General features: G+C 41.2%; 1 protein-coding gene across 1 annotated transcript; it reads right to left on the reverse strand.

The window, feature by feature from the left end:
- Positions 1-9,582: 9,582 nt before the first annotated feature.
- LOC131650738 (uncharacterized) lies at positions 9,583-11,145 on the reverse strand. Its single transcript, XM_058920439.1, has one exon. The coding sequence runs from the start codon at positions 11,143-11,145 to the stop codon at positions 9,583-9,585; it is 1,563 nt and encodes a 520-aa protein (XP_058776422.1).
- Positions 11,146-16,403: the final 5,258 nt, after the last annotated feature.

Genomic DNA, 16,403 nt, shown 5'->3' on the forward strand with positions numbered 1-16,403 from the left:
CCAACTGATCTGATGTATCAGAGGGCTTGCTCCTTCGGAAGATCTATAGAGATCCGGAGGCGGTTCCTTCAACTGAGCTGGATATCAGGATAGGAACAAATATCTTCCACCGATCTGGGGGCATCGGTAATAGGAATGTCTTTGAACTGATCTGAGCTGCGTCAGAAAATAAGTAGAACAATCCTCTTCTGATCCAAAACATCAGGATAAGCGCCTGTAATGACTAGGCGAACATTGCTCTCTGAGGAGCATTTGAATCTGGATAACTTTCCTGCAGAAAGAAACAGATATGATATGATTTATGCATGATGCATGTATGAACGTGTATGGAATAACGTTTCCGAGGAGGAATACGCTACATGCTTAGAGAATGCAATGCAAATGATGCATGATTCGGACGCTGCTTAGGGAGACAACGGAAGAGCACTGAATTGCTGAAGAAGTCCTTGAGAGAGTATAGAACTCTGCGGGGAGGACAAGGCGAGTGACTAGAAGTCACAACTACAAGCTGGCAAGGATGGATCAGAAATCTGCTGGAGATGATCAAAATCTGGACGCGAGCTCTGTTTGGGGAATAAACCCTGCTTGGGGATACCCGGGCAACTTCATTGGAGAAGCAAAATCTCGACACCCTGGGGATGTGAAGATAAAGGCAAGTTATGGTGACAACTTTGATGGGGAGTGATCAACTTGCTTGTATAGGACGCATTCCGCTGGGGAAATCCTAGATGAGAACAGGTTCTGCTGAGGATGCATGTGAATCTCTGCTGAGGAAAGAAACTCAGTGGGGAAGATGGACGCTTCTGCACAGCAAACTGCTAGGGATATGAGAGATCCGCTGGGGATAAGGAACTCAGCATAAGAACCTTTTGTTAAGGCAATTCCACTGGGGAACAAGATGACTCTCCTGAGGAAAACAGGTCAATCTGTTGGGAGAGAAACACTCTACTGGGGAGAATGAGGAGCTCGGTCAAGGAACCTCATTAAGAGCTTGCCGGGGAATCAGATACCATCCAATCATGACTCAACTGGGGAGAAGACATTCCACCGGGGAATAAGGCTTCTGGAACATAGAGAATGCATTAAGATGTGCTTTGATGAGGAGATGAGAATCTTGGAACAAAGAAAGTCTCATCCAGATATACTCAGCTGGGGAATGAGAATCTCTCGTTAGGATGCACTCGGCTGGGGAGTGAGAATCTCTCATAGCTATGTCTGTCAATATGCTGATGCGAAGCGCTTGCAAGGACGTACCTGCGAGACAAACAAATGAAAAATGCCCCAGGATATAGCATGGCATCTTGGCCTGCCATCCTGGTCACACAAGACTTTGAAGTAATTTCAAAGATTTTATCATTTCTAATCATGTATCGTAAAAGCAATGCAGTTTTCATATGCAAAGTTTAACACAAATCCAGGACGTTTTATGCAAACAAAACAGTAAAAGAAAACGGCTTTTGAGGTAAACAGGTTTTTATTAATTACGAACAGAATGCTCGTAAAAGAGCGAATACATTTCAGAAGTAGTTCCTAGTAAGAGGTAACCACGCATTTATTGAGTACAAGAGAAATGGCAATGTGAAACGGATATCCATTGGTTTCGATCCCGCTATCACTTTTATAACCTTGACGTTCTCATCTCCTTGCTTTGGAAGACCGTACTCATTAGGATTGATCACTGCCCGATCTAACAACGGATTGGTGTGACATCACCGAACTTGTGGACCCGACGGGGTTTGTGAGAGCCTTTAGGGATTTGAGCTGCCAGGTGCAAACTCAAGAACACGGAGTCTTGCTTATCCCTCGGTCGGGAGCCCTAAACAAAGTGATAGGATGTTGTGAATGCTTTAGGGATTTGAGCTGCCAGGTGCAAACTCAAGAACACGGAGTCTTGCTTATCCCTCGGTCGGGAGCCCTAAGCATGTATGAAGAGTGATTGCCAAGGTGGCATGCAAGATGTAGTCGTTCGCTTTTGTCCTTTTTTTTGCCTAAGCCGCCCTTTCGAGTTTTCAACTTAGCGGGTATATTTGTTTCTTTTTCATTCTTTTGCCTGATTTATTTTCCTTTCTTTTTTCTTTTTTTTTCTTTTTTTTCTTTTTTCTTCTTTTTTTTTTATCAGGTCTATGCGAAGTATTTTTTGACTACATCCGCGTTCACAGGGTGCGGAAAGTTCTCGCCATCCATCGTTGCAAGCATCATGGCACCGCCAGAGAACACTTTCTGCACAACAAAGGGGCCTTCATACGTCGGAGTCCACTTGCCTCGAGGATCACCCTGAGGAAGGATGATTCTTTTGAGCACCAGATCACCTGGTTTATAGCTTTGGGGTCGCACCCGCTTGTCAAAAGCTTTTCTCATCTTCTTTTGGTACACCTGACCATGACCAATAGCTACCAAACGCTTCTCATCAATGAGGTTCAACTGATCCATCCGATTTTGTACCCATTCTGACTCGTCAAGTTCGACGTCTTTCATAATCCTCAAGGAAGGGATCTCAACTTCAACAGGCAATACCGCTTCCATGCCGTAAACAAGTGAGAAAGGAGTTGCCCCAGTCGATGTACGCACAGAGGTGCGATAACCATGCAAAGCAAACGGTAACATCTCATGCCAATCTCGGTAAGTCACTACCATCTTTTGTACAATCTTCTTAATGTTCTTATTAGCCGCTTCGACAACGCCATTCATCTTTGGACGATACGGAGAAGAATTGTGATGCTTGATCTTGAAGAACTCACAAAGCTCCTTCATCATCTTGTTATTGAGATTCAATCCATTATCAGTAATGATCTTTTCAGGAATCCCATAACGACATATTGTGCTTGATAAAGCGAGTAATCACTTGTTTGGTTACATTCGCATAAGATGCGGCTTCAACCCACTTGGTGAAATAATCGATGGCAACCAAAATGAAGCGATGTCCATTGGAAGCAGTAGGCTTAATCTCTCCAATCATGTCAATGCCCCACATTGCAAAAGGCCACGGAGAAGTCAAGACATTCAAAGGCACAGGCGGCACGTGCACTTTATCAGCATAGATCTGGCACTTGTGACAAATTCTGACATGGTTATGACAATCAGTTTCCATAGTGGACCAATAGTAACCAGCCCTCAAGATTTTCTTAGCCATCGTATGCCCACTAGAATGGGTACCAAACTCACCTTCGTGCATTTCCTCTATGATTTTCGAAGCTTCTTCCTTTACAACACAGCGGAGCAACACACCGTCATGATGTCTCTTGTACAAAACCCCACCGTTGAGGTAAAACTTGGCTGCGAACCTTCTCAGAAACTTCTTATCAGTCACCGACGCTTCGGGAGGATACTCTTGAGTTTCGAGGAAATTTTTGATATCATGATACCAGGGATTACCATCCAATTCAACATCAGCCTCAAAGCAAAACGCTGGTTCATCCAACCTGTTGATGGTGATATTAGGCGCTTCATTGGCCCATTTCACTTTGAACATGGAAGCCAAAGTAGCGAGAGCGTCAGCAAGATTGTTCTCTTCTCTAGAAATATGCTCGAATGTGATCTCATCAAAGTACGGAATGAGTCTCATCACATGCTCCCTGTATGGAATCAGATTCTGATGGCGAGTTTCCCAATCTCCATTAATCTGGCTAATAACAAGATTGGAATCCCCATAAACTTTCAAGTACTTGATTCGTAAATCGATCGCAGCTTCGATACCATAGATACAAGCCTCATACTCAGCCATGTTATTAGTGCAATCAAAACAGATTCTGGCTGTAAATGGAATATGAAAACCTGATGGAGAAGTAATTACAGCTCCAACACCATTCCCAAGTGCATTAGAGGCACCATCGAACATGAGAGTCCATCGCGATCCTGGTTCGGGTCCTTCCTCTGGTCCAAGAATGTTACAATCTCGGATGTACAAGACATCTTCATCGGGGAATTCAAACTTCATCGGTTCATAATCTTCGACCGGCTGATGTGCAAGATAATCTGCCGATACACTACCTTTGATGGCTTTCTGAGTAGTATACTGGATATCATATTCAGTCAAGATCATTTGCCATCTCGCTACTCTTCCGGAAAGAGCGGGCTTCTCAAAGACATATTTGATAGGATCCATCTTAGAAATCAACAAGGTGGTGTGAACCAACATATACTGCCTCAGCCGGCGAGCAGCCCACACCAAAGCACAACAAGTTTTCTCGAGCAGTGAGTATCGGGATTCACAGTCGGTAAACTTTTTGCTAAGGTAGTATATTGCATGCTCTTTTCGGCCAGACTCATCATGTTGACCCAGCACACATCCCATTGAATTTTCAAGAACTGTGAGGTACATAATCAAAGGCCTTCCTAGAACTGGAGGCATTAGTATCGGAGGTTCCTGCAGATACTCTTTCACTTTTTCGAATGCTTTTTGACAATGATTATTCCACCTGGCCGTCTGATCTTTTCTTAGCAATTTGAATATTGGTTCACAAGTGGTCGTAAGATGAGAGATGAATCTAGCAATGTAGTTCAACCTCCCTAAGAAACCACGAACCTCTTTTTCTGTTCTCGGCTCAAGCATCTCTTGTATAGCTTTTATTTTCGCAGGATCGACCTCAATACCTTTTCCACTAACAACAAAGCCCAACAACTTTCCGGATCGCACTCCGAAAGTGCAGTTGTTTGGATTCAACCTCAGTCTGAATTCCCGAAGTCTTTCAAACAACTTCTGCAAGTGAATCAAGTGCTCTTCTTCAGTGTGAGACTTTGCAATCATGTCGTCAACATACACTTCAATCTCTTTGTGAATCATGTCATGAAAAAGAGTCACCATGGCACGCTGATACGTTGCCCCTGCGTTTTTTAACCCAAAAGGCATGACTTTATAGCAAAAAGTTCCCCATGGTGTGATAAATGTTGTTTTCTCCATGTCTTCTGGTGCCATCTTGATCTGATTATACCCAGATAAGCCATCCATGAAGGAAAACACTTTAGAAGGAGCAGTATTATCAACCAGCACATCAATATGGGGAAGAGGAAAATCATCTTTCGGACTCGCCCTGTTCAAATCTCTGTAATCAACACACATCCTGACCTTTCCATCCTTCTTAGGTACAGGAACAATATTCGCAACCCACGGAGGGTAATTCACAACTTGCAGAAAGCCAGCATCAAACTGTTTCTCAACCTCTTTCTTAATCTTCTCAGACATATCTGGGCGAGTCCTTCGAAGCTTTTTCTTGACAGGAGGACTATCTTCCTTGAGAGGTAGACGGTGTACCACAATATCTGTATCAAGACCTGGCATATCCTCGTAGGACCAAGCAAAGATATCTGCATACTTTTCAACATAACAATAAGTCTCTGCTTCACACTATTCTCAAGCGCAGCCCCTATCTTGACTTCTCGGACTTGCTCTTTAGTGCCAACATTTACCATCTCAATTGCCTCCTGATGCGGCTGAATCGCTTTCTTTTCTTCCTGTTTCAACAATCTGGCCAACTCATTGGGGAGATCACAATCTTCATAAGCTTCCTCCTCGGCTTGGTAGATCGGATTGTCAAAATCATAATAAGCAATAGCGGAACTGTTATCAATAGAATCCGTGGTAGTGGAACATCTGCATGATTGATGTTTTTATTTTAGTTTTATTTTTATTAAGATATGTGCAAGTGTGTGCAAAAACATTGCCATTTAAAGGAAAAAAGTTAAAAGAAAGACAAAGAGCGAAACATTTGAATGCAAAAACGTCCTTTTATTTCATGATTAACTTTGAAAAAAATGCGAACTGCATGGCCCTACAAATGATTCACTACGCCTTGGGCAGAACGTAGGAATTATGTCATGATAAGAAAAGTAAAAACAAGGAATTTACTCCTAGGCCTGTGTAACTTGGATGACATCTTCGATTGTCCAGTTACAAGGCATCTCTCCAAGAATACTTGGACGAATCCAGCTATCAAAGTCACAATCACTATCCACCTCTTCACCATTGACAATGGCGTCAACCTGACCGTCTTGAACGACACCCCCACTTACAAACTTGATCGGGCTAAGGATACCGGGCTTAGGCGATGCATTCTGCTTCCTTGGGCTGAAACCAAGACCATTCTTGTCAAACTTGGGACGCACATCAATTACCTGCCCCCAGCCTTCCACTCTTCCAGTCTCAACGACAACCTGAGCATCTTTTAAAGAAGACATAACCGTTTCTGGCTTCATTATCTCACAAGGAGGAGTTCTCACAGCATTCACAGCCTCAAACGCTTGGAACGGCGTCTCATGTATTTCACCTTCGATCTCCACATATCGGAAAGAGGACAAGTGACTCACGATATAATCTTCTTCACCACAAACCGTCACTACTTTACCGTCAACCGGATACTTCAACTTCTGATGAAGAGTGGATGTCACAGCACCAGCCTTGTGAATCCAGGGTCGTCCCAACAAATAACAGTAAGCAGGTTGAATGTCCATCACATAAAAGGTTGTAGTAAAGATCTGAGGACCCACTTGGATTGGTAGATCTACCTCTCCGAACACAGACCTCCTTGAACCTTCAAAGGCGCGCACCACCAACTCACTAGGCCTTAACTCGACACCCGCATAGACAATTCGCATGAGAGCTGATTTGGGAAGCACGTTTAAAGAAGACCCCGTATCAACCAAAACACGGGACAAAGTCGTCCCCTTACATTCAATCGAGATATGCAAAGCCTTGTTATGGTTTCTCCCTTCTGGAGGAAGATCACGATCCGTAAATCCCAAACTGTTCCCAGCGAAGATATTATTGGCTACCGCTTCTAGCTGATTCACAGATATTTCATGCGGGACGTAAGCACCATTCAGGATTCTCAAGAGAGCATCTTTATGACCTTCTGAACACATCAACAGTTGCAAGATAGAAATCTTTGATTGGGTCTGACCTAACTGCTCAACAACCTTGTAATCAGACTTCCTGATGATTCTCAATAATTCTTCCACATCCTTGGAAGACTCAGCACTATCAGGTGCCCCATTATGGGTCGGAGAATTCTGGACATCAGTCACTACTTGTTTTCCTTTGGCCTTAGCCAAAGCATCTGCATTGTTCTGAACAAGCTGAGGGGAGAACACCCTACCACTGCGAGTGATCCTACCAGTACAGGCGAAGTTATCAGTGTTTGCAACTGAGGCCTCAACCAGCTTCTCTTTAGATGGCTCGCCTTCTTCCTTCGTGCCATAGTAATATACGTCTGAACCATAATGCCAAGGGATGGCCTTCTCACTCTCATATGGAATAGGCCCTGGCACAATAATCATCAACGCCGCTGGTTGTTCCTCATATGGGATACTGACAGGTATCTGAATAGGCACTTGGATACATATTGGAATAACTGGATCATAAGGAATCGAGATCACAGACACTTCACCATCCTTACTCTTCGCACCTCTCAACCTTCGATAGAACTGAAGAGGACCCTCATCAATCAGCTTTTGTACCATACTTTTCAAATCAGCACAACCTTCAGATTGACTTTTGCAATTCTCGCAATCAACCCCACAGCCCGGGAAGATACCGCTATTAATCAGATGTTGCTTCACAGATACAAGAGGAAAAGTCAAACAGCTCACATCAGATACAACCCTTATCTCTTCACTCTTAATGGCATTCACACCCGAACCTCCGTGAGTAGGCATCAGATTATTGACAATATTGGGTGTAGGAGTGAATTGAATAATCTTTTGATCCAACAAGTCCTGGACCTTATTCTTCAACGCAATGCACCTCTCTGTATCATGCCCAGCGGCACCTGAATGGAAAGCACATCGTGCGTTTGCATTGTAATTCGGAGATTGGGTATCCGGAGCATTCGGAGCGTCTCTCAAAGTAATTTTCTCAATCTTGAGCAAATGCTGCAACACCTGAGCATAGGTCATAGGAATCGGATCAATCTTTCTGTGAGGCCTAGTCCTGGGAGGATAGCGATCATTATTGGAACGCTGTCCCTGCTGTTGTTGTTGTTGTGGTACTGGGATCATGACAGCATTAACCTGTGAATTGCTTCTCCCTGAGCCCATTCTTCCATATATGGCATCCGCATTTCCTTCTTTCCTTCTGGCATAACCCTCAGCTTGCTTCTTACCACCAGCAGAATTAGAAGAAGCTCCCAACTGAATTTTCCCCATCTTTAGACCCATCTCAACTCGTTCGCCATATCTCACCATTTCAGAAAAGTTAGCTGAAGCACTGCAAGCCAAGTAATAGTGTCCAGACAAAGTACTGGTGAACATGTCTATCATCTCACGCTCAGTCATAGGTGGCTGAACCCTGGCAGCTAACTCGCGCCATTTCTGAGCGTACTCTTTGAAAGATTCTTTAGCCCCCTGAACCAAACTCTGCAACTGGGTCCTGTTGGGTGCCATATCAACATTGTACTGATAGTGCTTAATAAAAGCCTCCACAAGATCTCTCCAAGAATGGATATGAGTACGCTCAAGTTGAACATACCACTCCAAGGAAGCCCCAGCAAGACTATCCTGGAAGAAATGCATTAAGAAACCTTCGTCCTCTGAATAAACTGACATCTTGCGATAATAATCCTTGAAATGAGTCATGGGACAAGTCGCCCCATTGTATTTGTCAAAAGATGGAACTTTGAATTTCGGTGGAATCCTCACACCAGGAACCAGCCCCAAGTCATTGATATCCATGCCTAACACCCCTTTGTCTTCAACAGCCCTGAGACGTTCCTCAATCAGACGATACCTTTCAACTTCATCATGTGCACCATCAGCACTATGCCTTGATACCTGATCAAAGTTCTCAACATTAAAATCCAAATTACCACGGTTCTAATTATCTCTCCTTCTCAACAGACGAGACGGAGGTGGAGGTGGAAACCCGTGATGCTGATTGAAAGGATTATAGTGCCCTCCCACGTGATCAAACTCATTCGGATCATGATGATCGTCAATCTTGCCAGACACATCGTCAAACAGCCCTCGATGTCCTCCATTCTCATTCCTTCTGGAGTTCTCGACAAGAACTCGCAAGTCGTCCTGCCCCTTGGTCACATTAGTCAATGCTTCCATAAATTGCGCCATCTGCACATTCATCTGCTCCGTCAATTGAGCTCTCATCTCAGCCATTTGTTCCTGAATCTGTTCCATCTGCCTTCTCTGATTGCTCCTAGTCGGATACGGGTGATTAGCCGTCTTAGAACTCCTTCTGATAACAAAACAGCAAGACATAAGATATAAGACCTGCAAAACCTGCAAATATATGACATGTATGATATATGAATGATATGCATGAAATGTTTGTCAATTTTCAGGTATCCAAGAGTTCATCCCACTTTCAGATAGGACATAGAAACCCTGATACCGAATATACTTGAACAACAATCCACACACGAGAATAATTCAGCAAACTGAGCATACTTCATTCCAACATAACTGAGAATTTGAGTTCATACAACAAAACACATAACCGTGCCACAATGTGCTCATACAAAAGAAATCCAGAATATCAAAATACAACCCCATCCAACAATCCTGGACATGGGCAACAAATATCAAGCATAAACATCAAATCAACCATCATGGATCAAACAAATCCACTCCACAGCGACACTAGGACCGCCTGGTAACAGAATGAGCTCCTCCATCTCCTCTCCGCTGAGCTCGGAGTCTTCTTAGTTCTTCTTCAAGTCGAGCAGTCTTAGCCTTCTCTTCTACTAGCTGTTTATCTGAATCCCGCTTCTGCTTCTTGAGACTACTCTCTGATCTCTGTAACTGTAGACACTCTTGCTGCTTATGATACAAATCTTCCTCTAGCAACTCATAGGGACGCCTCCGGGTACTGGCTTGACTTGAACTTGCGCCTTCGACTTGCTTGAGTTGGTGCATCAACCTCATCTTTGCCTCCCTCTCTTCAAAGAATTTCAAATTGGTCTCTTGCTCTCTTTCATGCAACCTGTAGTTAGTAGCCAAAGCATTCTTGTAAAGCTCTATCGGCACAAATTCGGATAGAATCAAAGGAGGTTGCTTTTGAAGTGGTGCAACTCTATCATATGGCAATAACAAACTTCCGACTCGCTTTTCAATCCACGTAACATACGGTGTCAGAGCAAGCGATTCTTTCTTTCCTAAATGGGCTCCATAATGCTTACGGATCTTCTTCCAAGCCACAATTATCCTCTCCAATTTCTCTGGATCCGACCCCTTCTCAAAATAGACCGTCTCCGCTATCAAATGATCCGCCGGCTTGTCCTTCAAAGTATACCCCAATTGACGCAAGGATACCACGGGATTGTAATTGATGCAACCTCTAGTACCAACCAAAGGAACATTGTCGAACTCACCGCACCCAACTATCACCTCGGAAACATTAATTTGGTACCTTTGCCACTGAATATCATAAGAAGTAAGTGACATAACCCTGTGTGTCCACTTGAGCGTATCTCTTGTCTTCACAAAAGGTCCTTTGCTGGGCAACAAAGAGAGGAACCAGATGAACAACAGCTGAAGGCAACAAGTGATGGCACCACCACTTTTCTCATATCGGGAATGAACGGCATAATAAGTATCGGCCAACAATGTAGGAATAGGATTCTTTCCCATGAAGATGTGCACTGCGGTCGAGCCTACAAAATTAGGAACACTTGGGAACATCACAATCCCATAAATGGCTACAGCAAGCAAGGCATTATACGCATTCCAATTCTTTTTCTCAAATTCTTCTTTAGCTTTTCTCACTAAGAACTTTAAAGAGAACCCCGAGACACCTCCATTCGACTTCCAATTATCAGATACTTCTTTTATGCTCAAATAAAGAGCAGCCGCAATCAACTTGAAATTCACCTCTTTAGGAATGTCGATGAATGGCACTTCGTTTTTTACCTTGAGATTAAGAATAATAGAGTACTCTTCCAATGTCGGAGCCAACTGGTAATCCTGGAACATGAAACACCTCATTTCAGGATCATAGAATTGCATCAAAGTTTGCAAAGCAGGAGTATCAACCACGGTTTCCAACAAAGTCAAGATATTCCCATAATTGTCCGTGAAACTCTTCAAGCAAAAAGCGGTCATTAACGAACTCAAACCCTCTAATGCGGTCAACGGCTCTCGGAAGAAGCTGTAGGTATGCGTATGTCTCTTTGCTTCCTTGACAGTATCAATGGGAGTGTCCATCTTTAGCTCAAGTGAACTTCTGAATGTCCCTGAAAAACATGACATGCAAATGCTTGTGTCATACCCCAATTTTTGACCTAAGATACCACCTCATATCATAGCATATGCATCATTTTGCATCTCTAACAAATTGCATAGCTTGTGTTTGCTACTTGTGACTCAGCAGGGTTTAATCAAGAAATCACTCATCAGTACAAGCAACAATCAATTAGGGTTTTGTTTTCCCTTCATCTCAAAAGAACCATCTTCACCAACAATCAACATCTGGTCCTCAAAGATTCACTTCAACAAGCTCAGAGGCTTTGAATCAACCAGATTAGGGTTTTGACTGAAGATAGCACACCCCTGACTTTTGCTCAGGATTTGACCTAATGACTTGGGACATGACCTCAAGACCACAAGTACATCATTTTGGCCTAATCTATTGACTCAAGACATCTCCAACACAGGGACTGATCAACAATGAAATTTCAAATCATCAGATTAGGGTTTTAAACTATCAAGGACTGAAATCAGGGATCACATTTGGGAAACCCTAGAAATCCCCAGGAAGTCAATCAAAGGTTTCAATCATCTTCAAATAATCCCTATGACAACATCCAATGGAAATTACATCTCAATTCAAGATTCACAGTCATCAATTTTATCAGGTCGACAATTAGGGTTTTTGACCTAATTCACTGAACAACTGACTTTTTAATCAGAACATGGTGCCATAACTTAAACCATGGCTCAAGGTCCTCCAATAACTCAATATGATCCATTCATACCATTCATTTGGTGAGGATATCTTGGTTCATTTAAAATCTCCAGAAACGCGATTCGTTTGAAAAAGTCAACTGCACAAGATCACCATTGACTTTTGGGGAATTTTGGTCAACCTTGACTTTTGAAGTTTTGAATCATCAATATATGATATATGAAGTCATTTGATCAAGAAAAATAAAGAAAATCAATCAAGAATCAAAAAGTCAAAAGTTTGACTTTCATACTTAGAAAAATTTCTAAGTGTTTTTCAATGGTTTTTTCCAAACTTTGGAAGGGAATAACTCAAAATTTCACCTACAAACTGAAAAAAACTTCCAACATGAAAGTTGTAGATTTTGATCCAATGAACAACTTTGTCACATATAATTTTTTTCCAAAAGATCAACCATTTAAGAGATATGGAGCTTCAAAGTTGGTATCTTTTGAAAATTTCACTTAAAACCTCATTTTCTTCAAAGTTCATGGATCTTTTTCACCCATTTCCTTAAAGGTCTTGAAGAAACTTTCAACTAGGGTTTTGAAGTGTGTAATATGAGCTTTCCAAAATGTCCAAGAGCATGGAAAAATATGGAGTGTAGCCATGGTTTTGAATTTTGTCATTAGAGGTCATTATGCATGAAATTTCAAGCCATTTTCCCAAAGTTCTTACACTACATGACCTATAATACAAGTAATGATGCATAGAAGCAATAATTGAAAGATATTTTCTAATTTGAAGATCAGAATGGAAGAGGATAAGAAGCTTGGAAGAATGACCATGGTTAAGTTACTTTAACCATTTTGCATTAAATGTAAAAGATTCCTTTTTATCTCTTAAGCCAAATCATCACTTCTTGATCAACTTGCAAAGGTCTGAGTTCAGAACTCTTGGCCTATAAATAGAGGTGCAAATCACTCTTCAAATCACACCAAAACCTCACAATTATAGGTTTTCTCTTTTCTTTCTTGAATTGCAAGTTTCAATTTTCAAAGTGAGGTAGAAATCCCAACCTCCAAACCCTTGAAGTTATGGCCAAAGTGATGGTTCTAGCAACTCATAAACATCATATGGGATGTGTTTGATCCATCCACACACCCCAAAAACACCCAAAACCCAGATTCACTCTTCAACCTCCATATGAACATGAAATGAACCTTATCATGTCAATTTCCATTCTAGCTCATCTCTGTCCAAACTATCACTTCTAACATCATCCATATATCACATATGAACTATACAATCCATCACATATAGCCAATAACCTCATAATCATCAAGCTCGATTCATACTTGGTCCTACTGCAGATCGGGTTCCACCAACTGATCCAGATGTTTTCAATCCACTCCAAGCATTCAAACACCTTCCCTAAGGTCCATTAAAGCTATCCAGATCATCAAACAACTTCTGTAACACCTCTATTGCAGGATTCGATTCTCAGTTTGGCCGTTTTTGAAGGTAAGTGCTATCAACTTCAAACTCATACATACATGCATCATAAATGAAAAATTGAGTTGCTATCTTGTTTCTGCACTATCACTGATCAATAACCCTCAATCAATTTCACAATTCATCAATCATGCACGATTTCATGTTCAAATTCAGAATTAGGGTTCTTCGTGTTCATCACAAAATTGACCCCCTTAGAGCAAAAATAAATGAATTATGAGGACACCATCATGATCCTTGTGAAAAACCGAGTGAGATAGACCCTTTACTTGATCAAAACCACACAGATTTGGAGATTTTCAAAAATCAGTTAGGGTTGTGTTCTTGGCGCGTTTTTTGGTTTGAAAAATTCAAATATTTGTTTCAAAATATATTCAATTGAAGGCGTATGTATTACAAGCCACAAGCGTGGCTCAGTTGGCAAGTGTTTTGGTTGGTGAGAGAGAGGGCGTGGGTTCAAACCCTGGCAGGACCAAACCATTTTTTTTACAACTATTTTTCTTCAATTTTTTTACACAACTTCATCAATTAATTTAACCAATCAAATTAACTCATTTTAATTTCATTTTTTGTACACTCCTCGTTTAATATATGTATTTTATGCATACCAAAAAAAATCACCAAAAAAATATTTATTTAATACATTTTAAATAGGTTTAAAATGACATGTTTTTAAGTGTTTTTAAATACTTTAAATATTGTTTTTATTTGATATTTCAAACCTAATCACTTGTAAATATTTTTTGTGATCAAACCCTAATTTTTTAGGTCTTAATTAAGCTTTAAAATTTGTTTTTTAACTTAATTAAGGTGACTTTTGTCAAAAATTCAAACCGCTTTAAAACAAGCGATCACGATTCTTTTCAAAACGATAAACCATTTCTTTTTGATTTTTCTTTTCAAAAGAAACTATTGATTAAATCTTTTTGATTGATCAATTGATTTTCAAAACGATGTGGGCCTCTCGAATATTAGAGAGTATAAGTCCCTTTCCTTTTTTCTTTGTACAGTTTTTTTCTTTAAACAGAAAACTTCTTCCAAAACTTTCAAACTGTTTTCAAAACGACGAAACCTCGCGTTCTTTAACAAAACAATCAACCATGTTTTATAAAATAAAACATGGGCCTCCACATAGGTATAAGTCCCATTCCCGTACATGAAATTAGGTATTTCATTGTACATCCACCTTTTTGTACATATCTCGATAAATTTGTTTTTTAACCTCGAACAACAAATCAAAAAATGAAGGTTTTCTTTAAATCTTCCCAAAAATACCATGGGCCTCCATGTAGGTATAAGTCCCGAGCCCTTTTGTAAATACTTGTTTACATAGCTTTTGAATAAACTCAAGTGGGCCTCTCCCCGAGTATAAGTCCCGAGCCCCCGGGTATACAAATGGATCATGCTTACAGGTATATTTCCTTCATAAACTCCATTATATACACACACCTTGTCATATATATGTGCTTGTTCATACTTGTTCATATTTGTTCATGTACTTGTTCATATTTGTTCGTACTTGTTCATATTTGTGATTGTGTTATATATATATACTTGTTCAACTTAGTACAACACTAGGTTCCCCATAGCCTCCTATTGGGCTTCGTGCAAAGAATCTCCCTAGTTTAGGTTAGGACATAGAGTATGGTTTCCCGGTGAAATCGCTCTAAGAGCTCAAACCAACTATACCACGCCTCCTCTTGGGCTTTGTACAAACGACTTGTCCCTCCCATAGCCTCCTCTTGGGCTTACAATGCAAGGACCCTCGATTGTCCCTCCCATAGCCTCCTCTTGGGTTTACAATGCAAGGACCCTCGGATAGCCTCCTCTTGGGCTTCGTACAAGGACCCACGGGCTTCTTATAAGCATCCCCAATATCCAAATCAAATACCCTAGGAGATTAGACATTTTTCATCTCTATGATAGGAGTATCTCTTCTATATCATCACAAACAATCAATCAATCAAATAACTCTTTTTGCCACAAGGCTGGCTGATCAATCAAACCTTTTTTGCCACCATACTGGCTGATTAATCAAAGTTTTTGTCACAAGGCTGACTTCATTGAAACTTTTGCCACAAGGCTGGCTGATTAATCAAAACTTTTTGTCACAAGGCTGACTTCATTGAAAGTTTTTGCCACAAGGCTGGCTAAAAAACATCTTTATCATTCTAAGCACCATAAGTGGCACAGCCCAGGGCTTATAATGAAAAGATTTCAAACAAAAATCAAACAGATGTATGTGATGATATAGATTAGATACATCGAACATTGAGATGACATTTGTCTCTTTTCCTTTGCTTCCACTAGCATAAGTGGGAACTACGATTGCTCTGACTTTCTCAACATCCCTTTGAGAATACGTAGGCACAAGGTCGTATCCTTGGCGAGCAAAACTTCTCCCTCAAACCATTCAAACCTTAGCACCCGTAGACCCGAGCTACAGATGCTCTGATTCCCTCTAAGGGATATGTATGCAGAGGATCGCGATGATCTTTGCGAGCATAATCAAACAAACACCTTAGGTCCCACCTATTTCACAAGAACCTCTCAATAACATGGAATGAAAAACATAGAAAAGAAACCTATAGAGTACTATAGATACGTTGGGTGCTAATACCTTCCCTTCGTATAACCAACCCTCTTACCCAAAGATCTCTCCCCCACTTTTAAGGTTATTGCAGCTTTTTTCCTTTTCCTACTTTGGAAACAATAAAAAGTTTGGTCGAAACAAAAGAAAAATCATTTTTTTGAGCACTCGAGCCCAAAGAAGACATCAGGTGTCTCATCCCGAAAAAGGATACGATTTTTCCCCGCGACAGCTTGTTATACATATCTTTTTTTTTGCGTTTCTTTTGGAAATAAATATGCTATGATGCAAAGTGGTGGGACTTGTTGCCGCCCACCAGGCATTCTGGACTGCCGATAACACACATAGTACAGAGCCAAAGGTTCGGCCCCCAAATGGTATACCATACGGAATATAGAATGTCAATCCACGGAACCAAAGCCCGTAGTCAATAACACACTGGAATAGAACATAGACTACTACTCGAACAAGAAC

Source organism: Vicia villosa, linkage group LG1 (genome assembly GCF_029867415.1).
Source record: "Vicia villosa cultivar HV-30 ecotype Madison, WI linkage group LG1, Vvil1.0, whole genome shotgun sequence".
NCBI classification, from domain to species: Eukaryota; Viridiplantae; Streptophyta; class Magnoliopsida; order Fabales; family Fabaceae; genus Vicia; species Vicia villosa.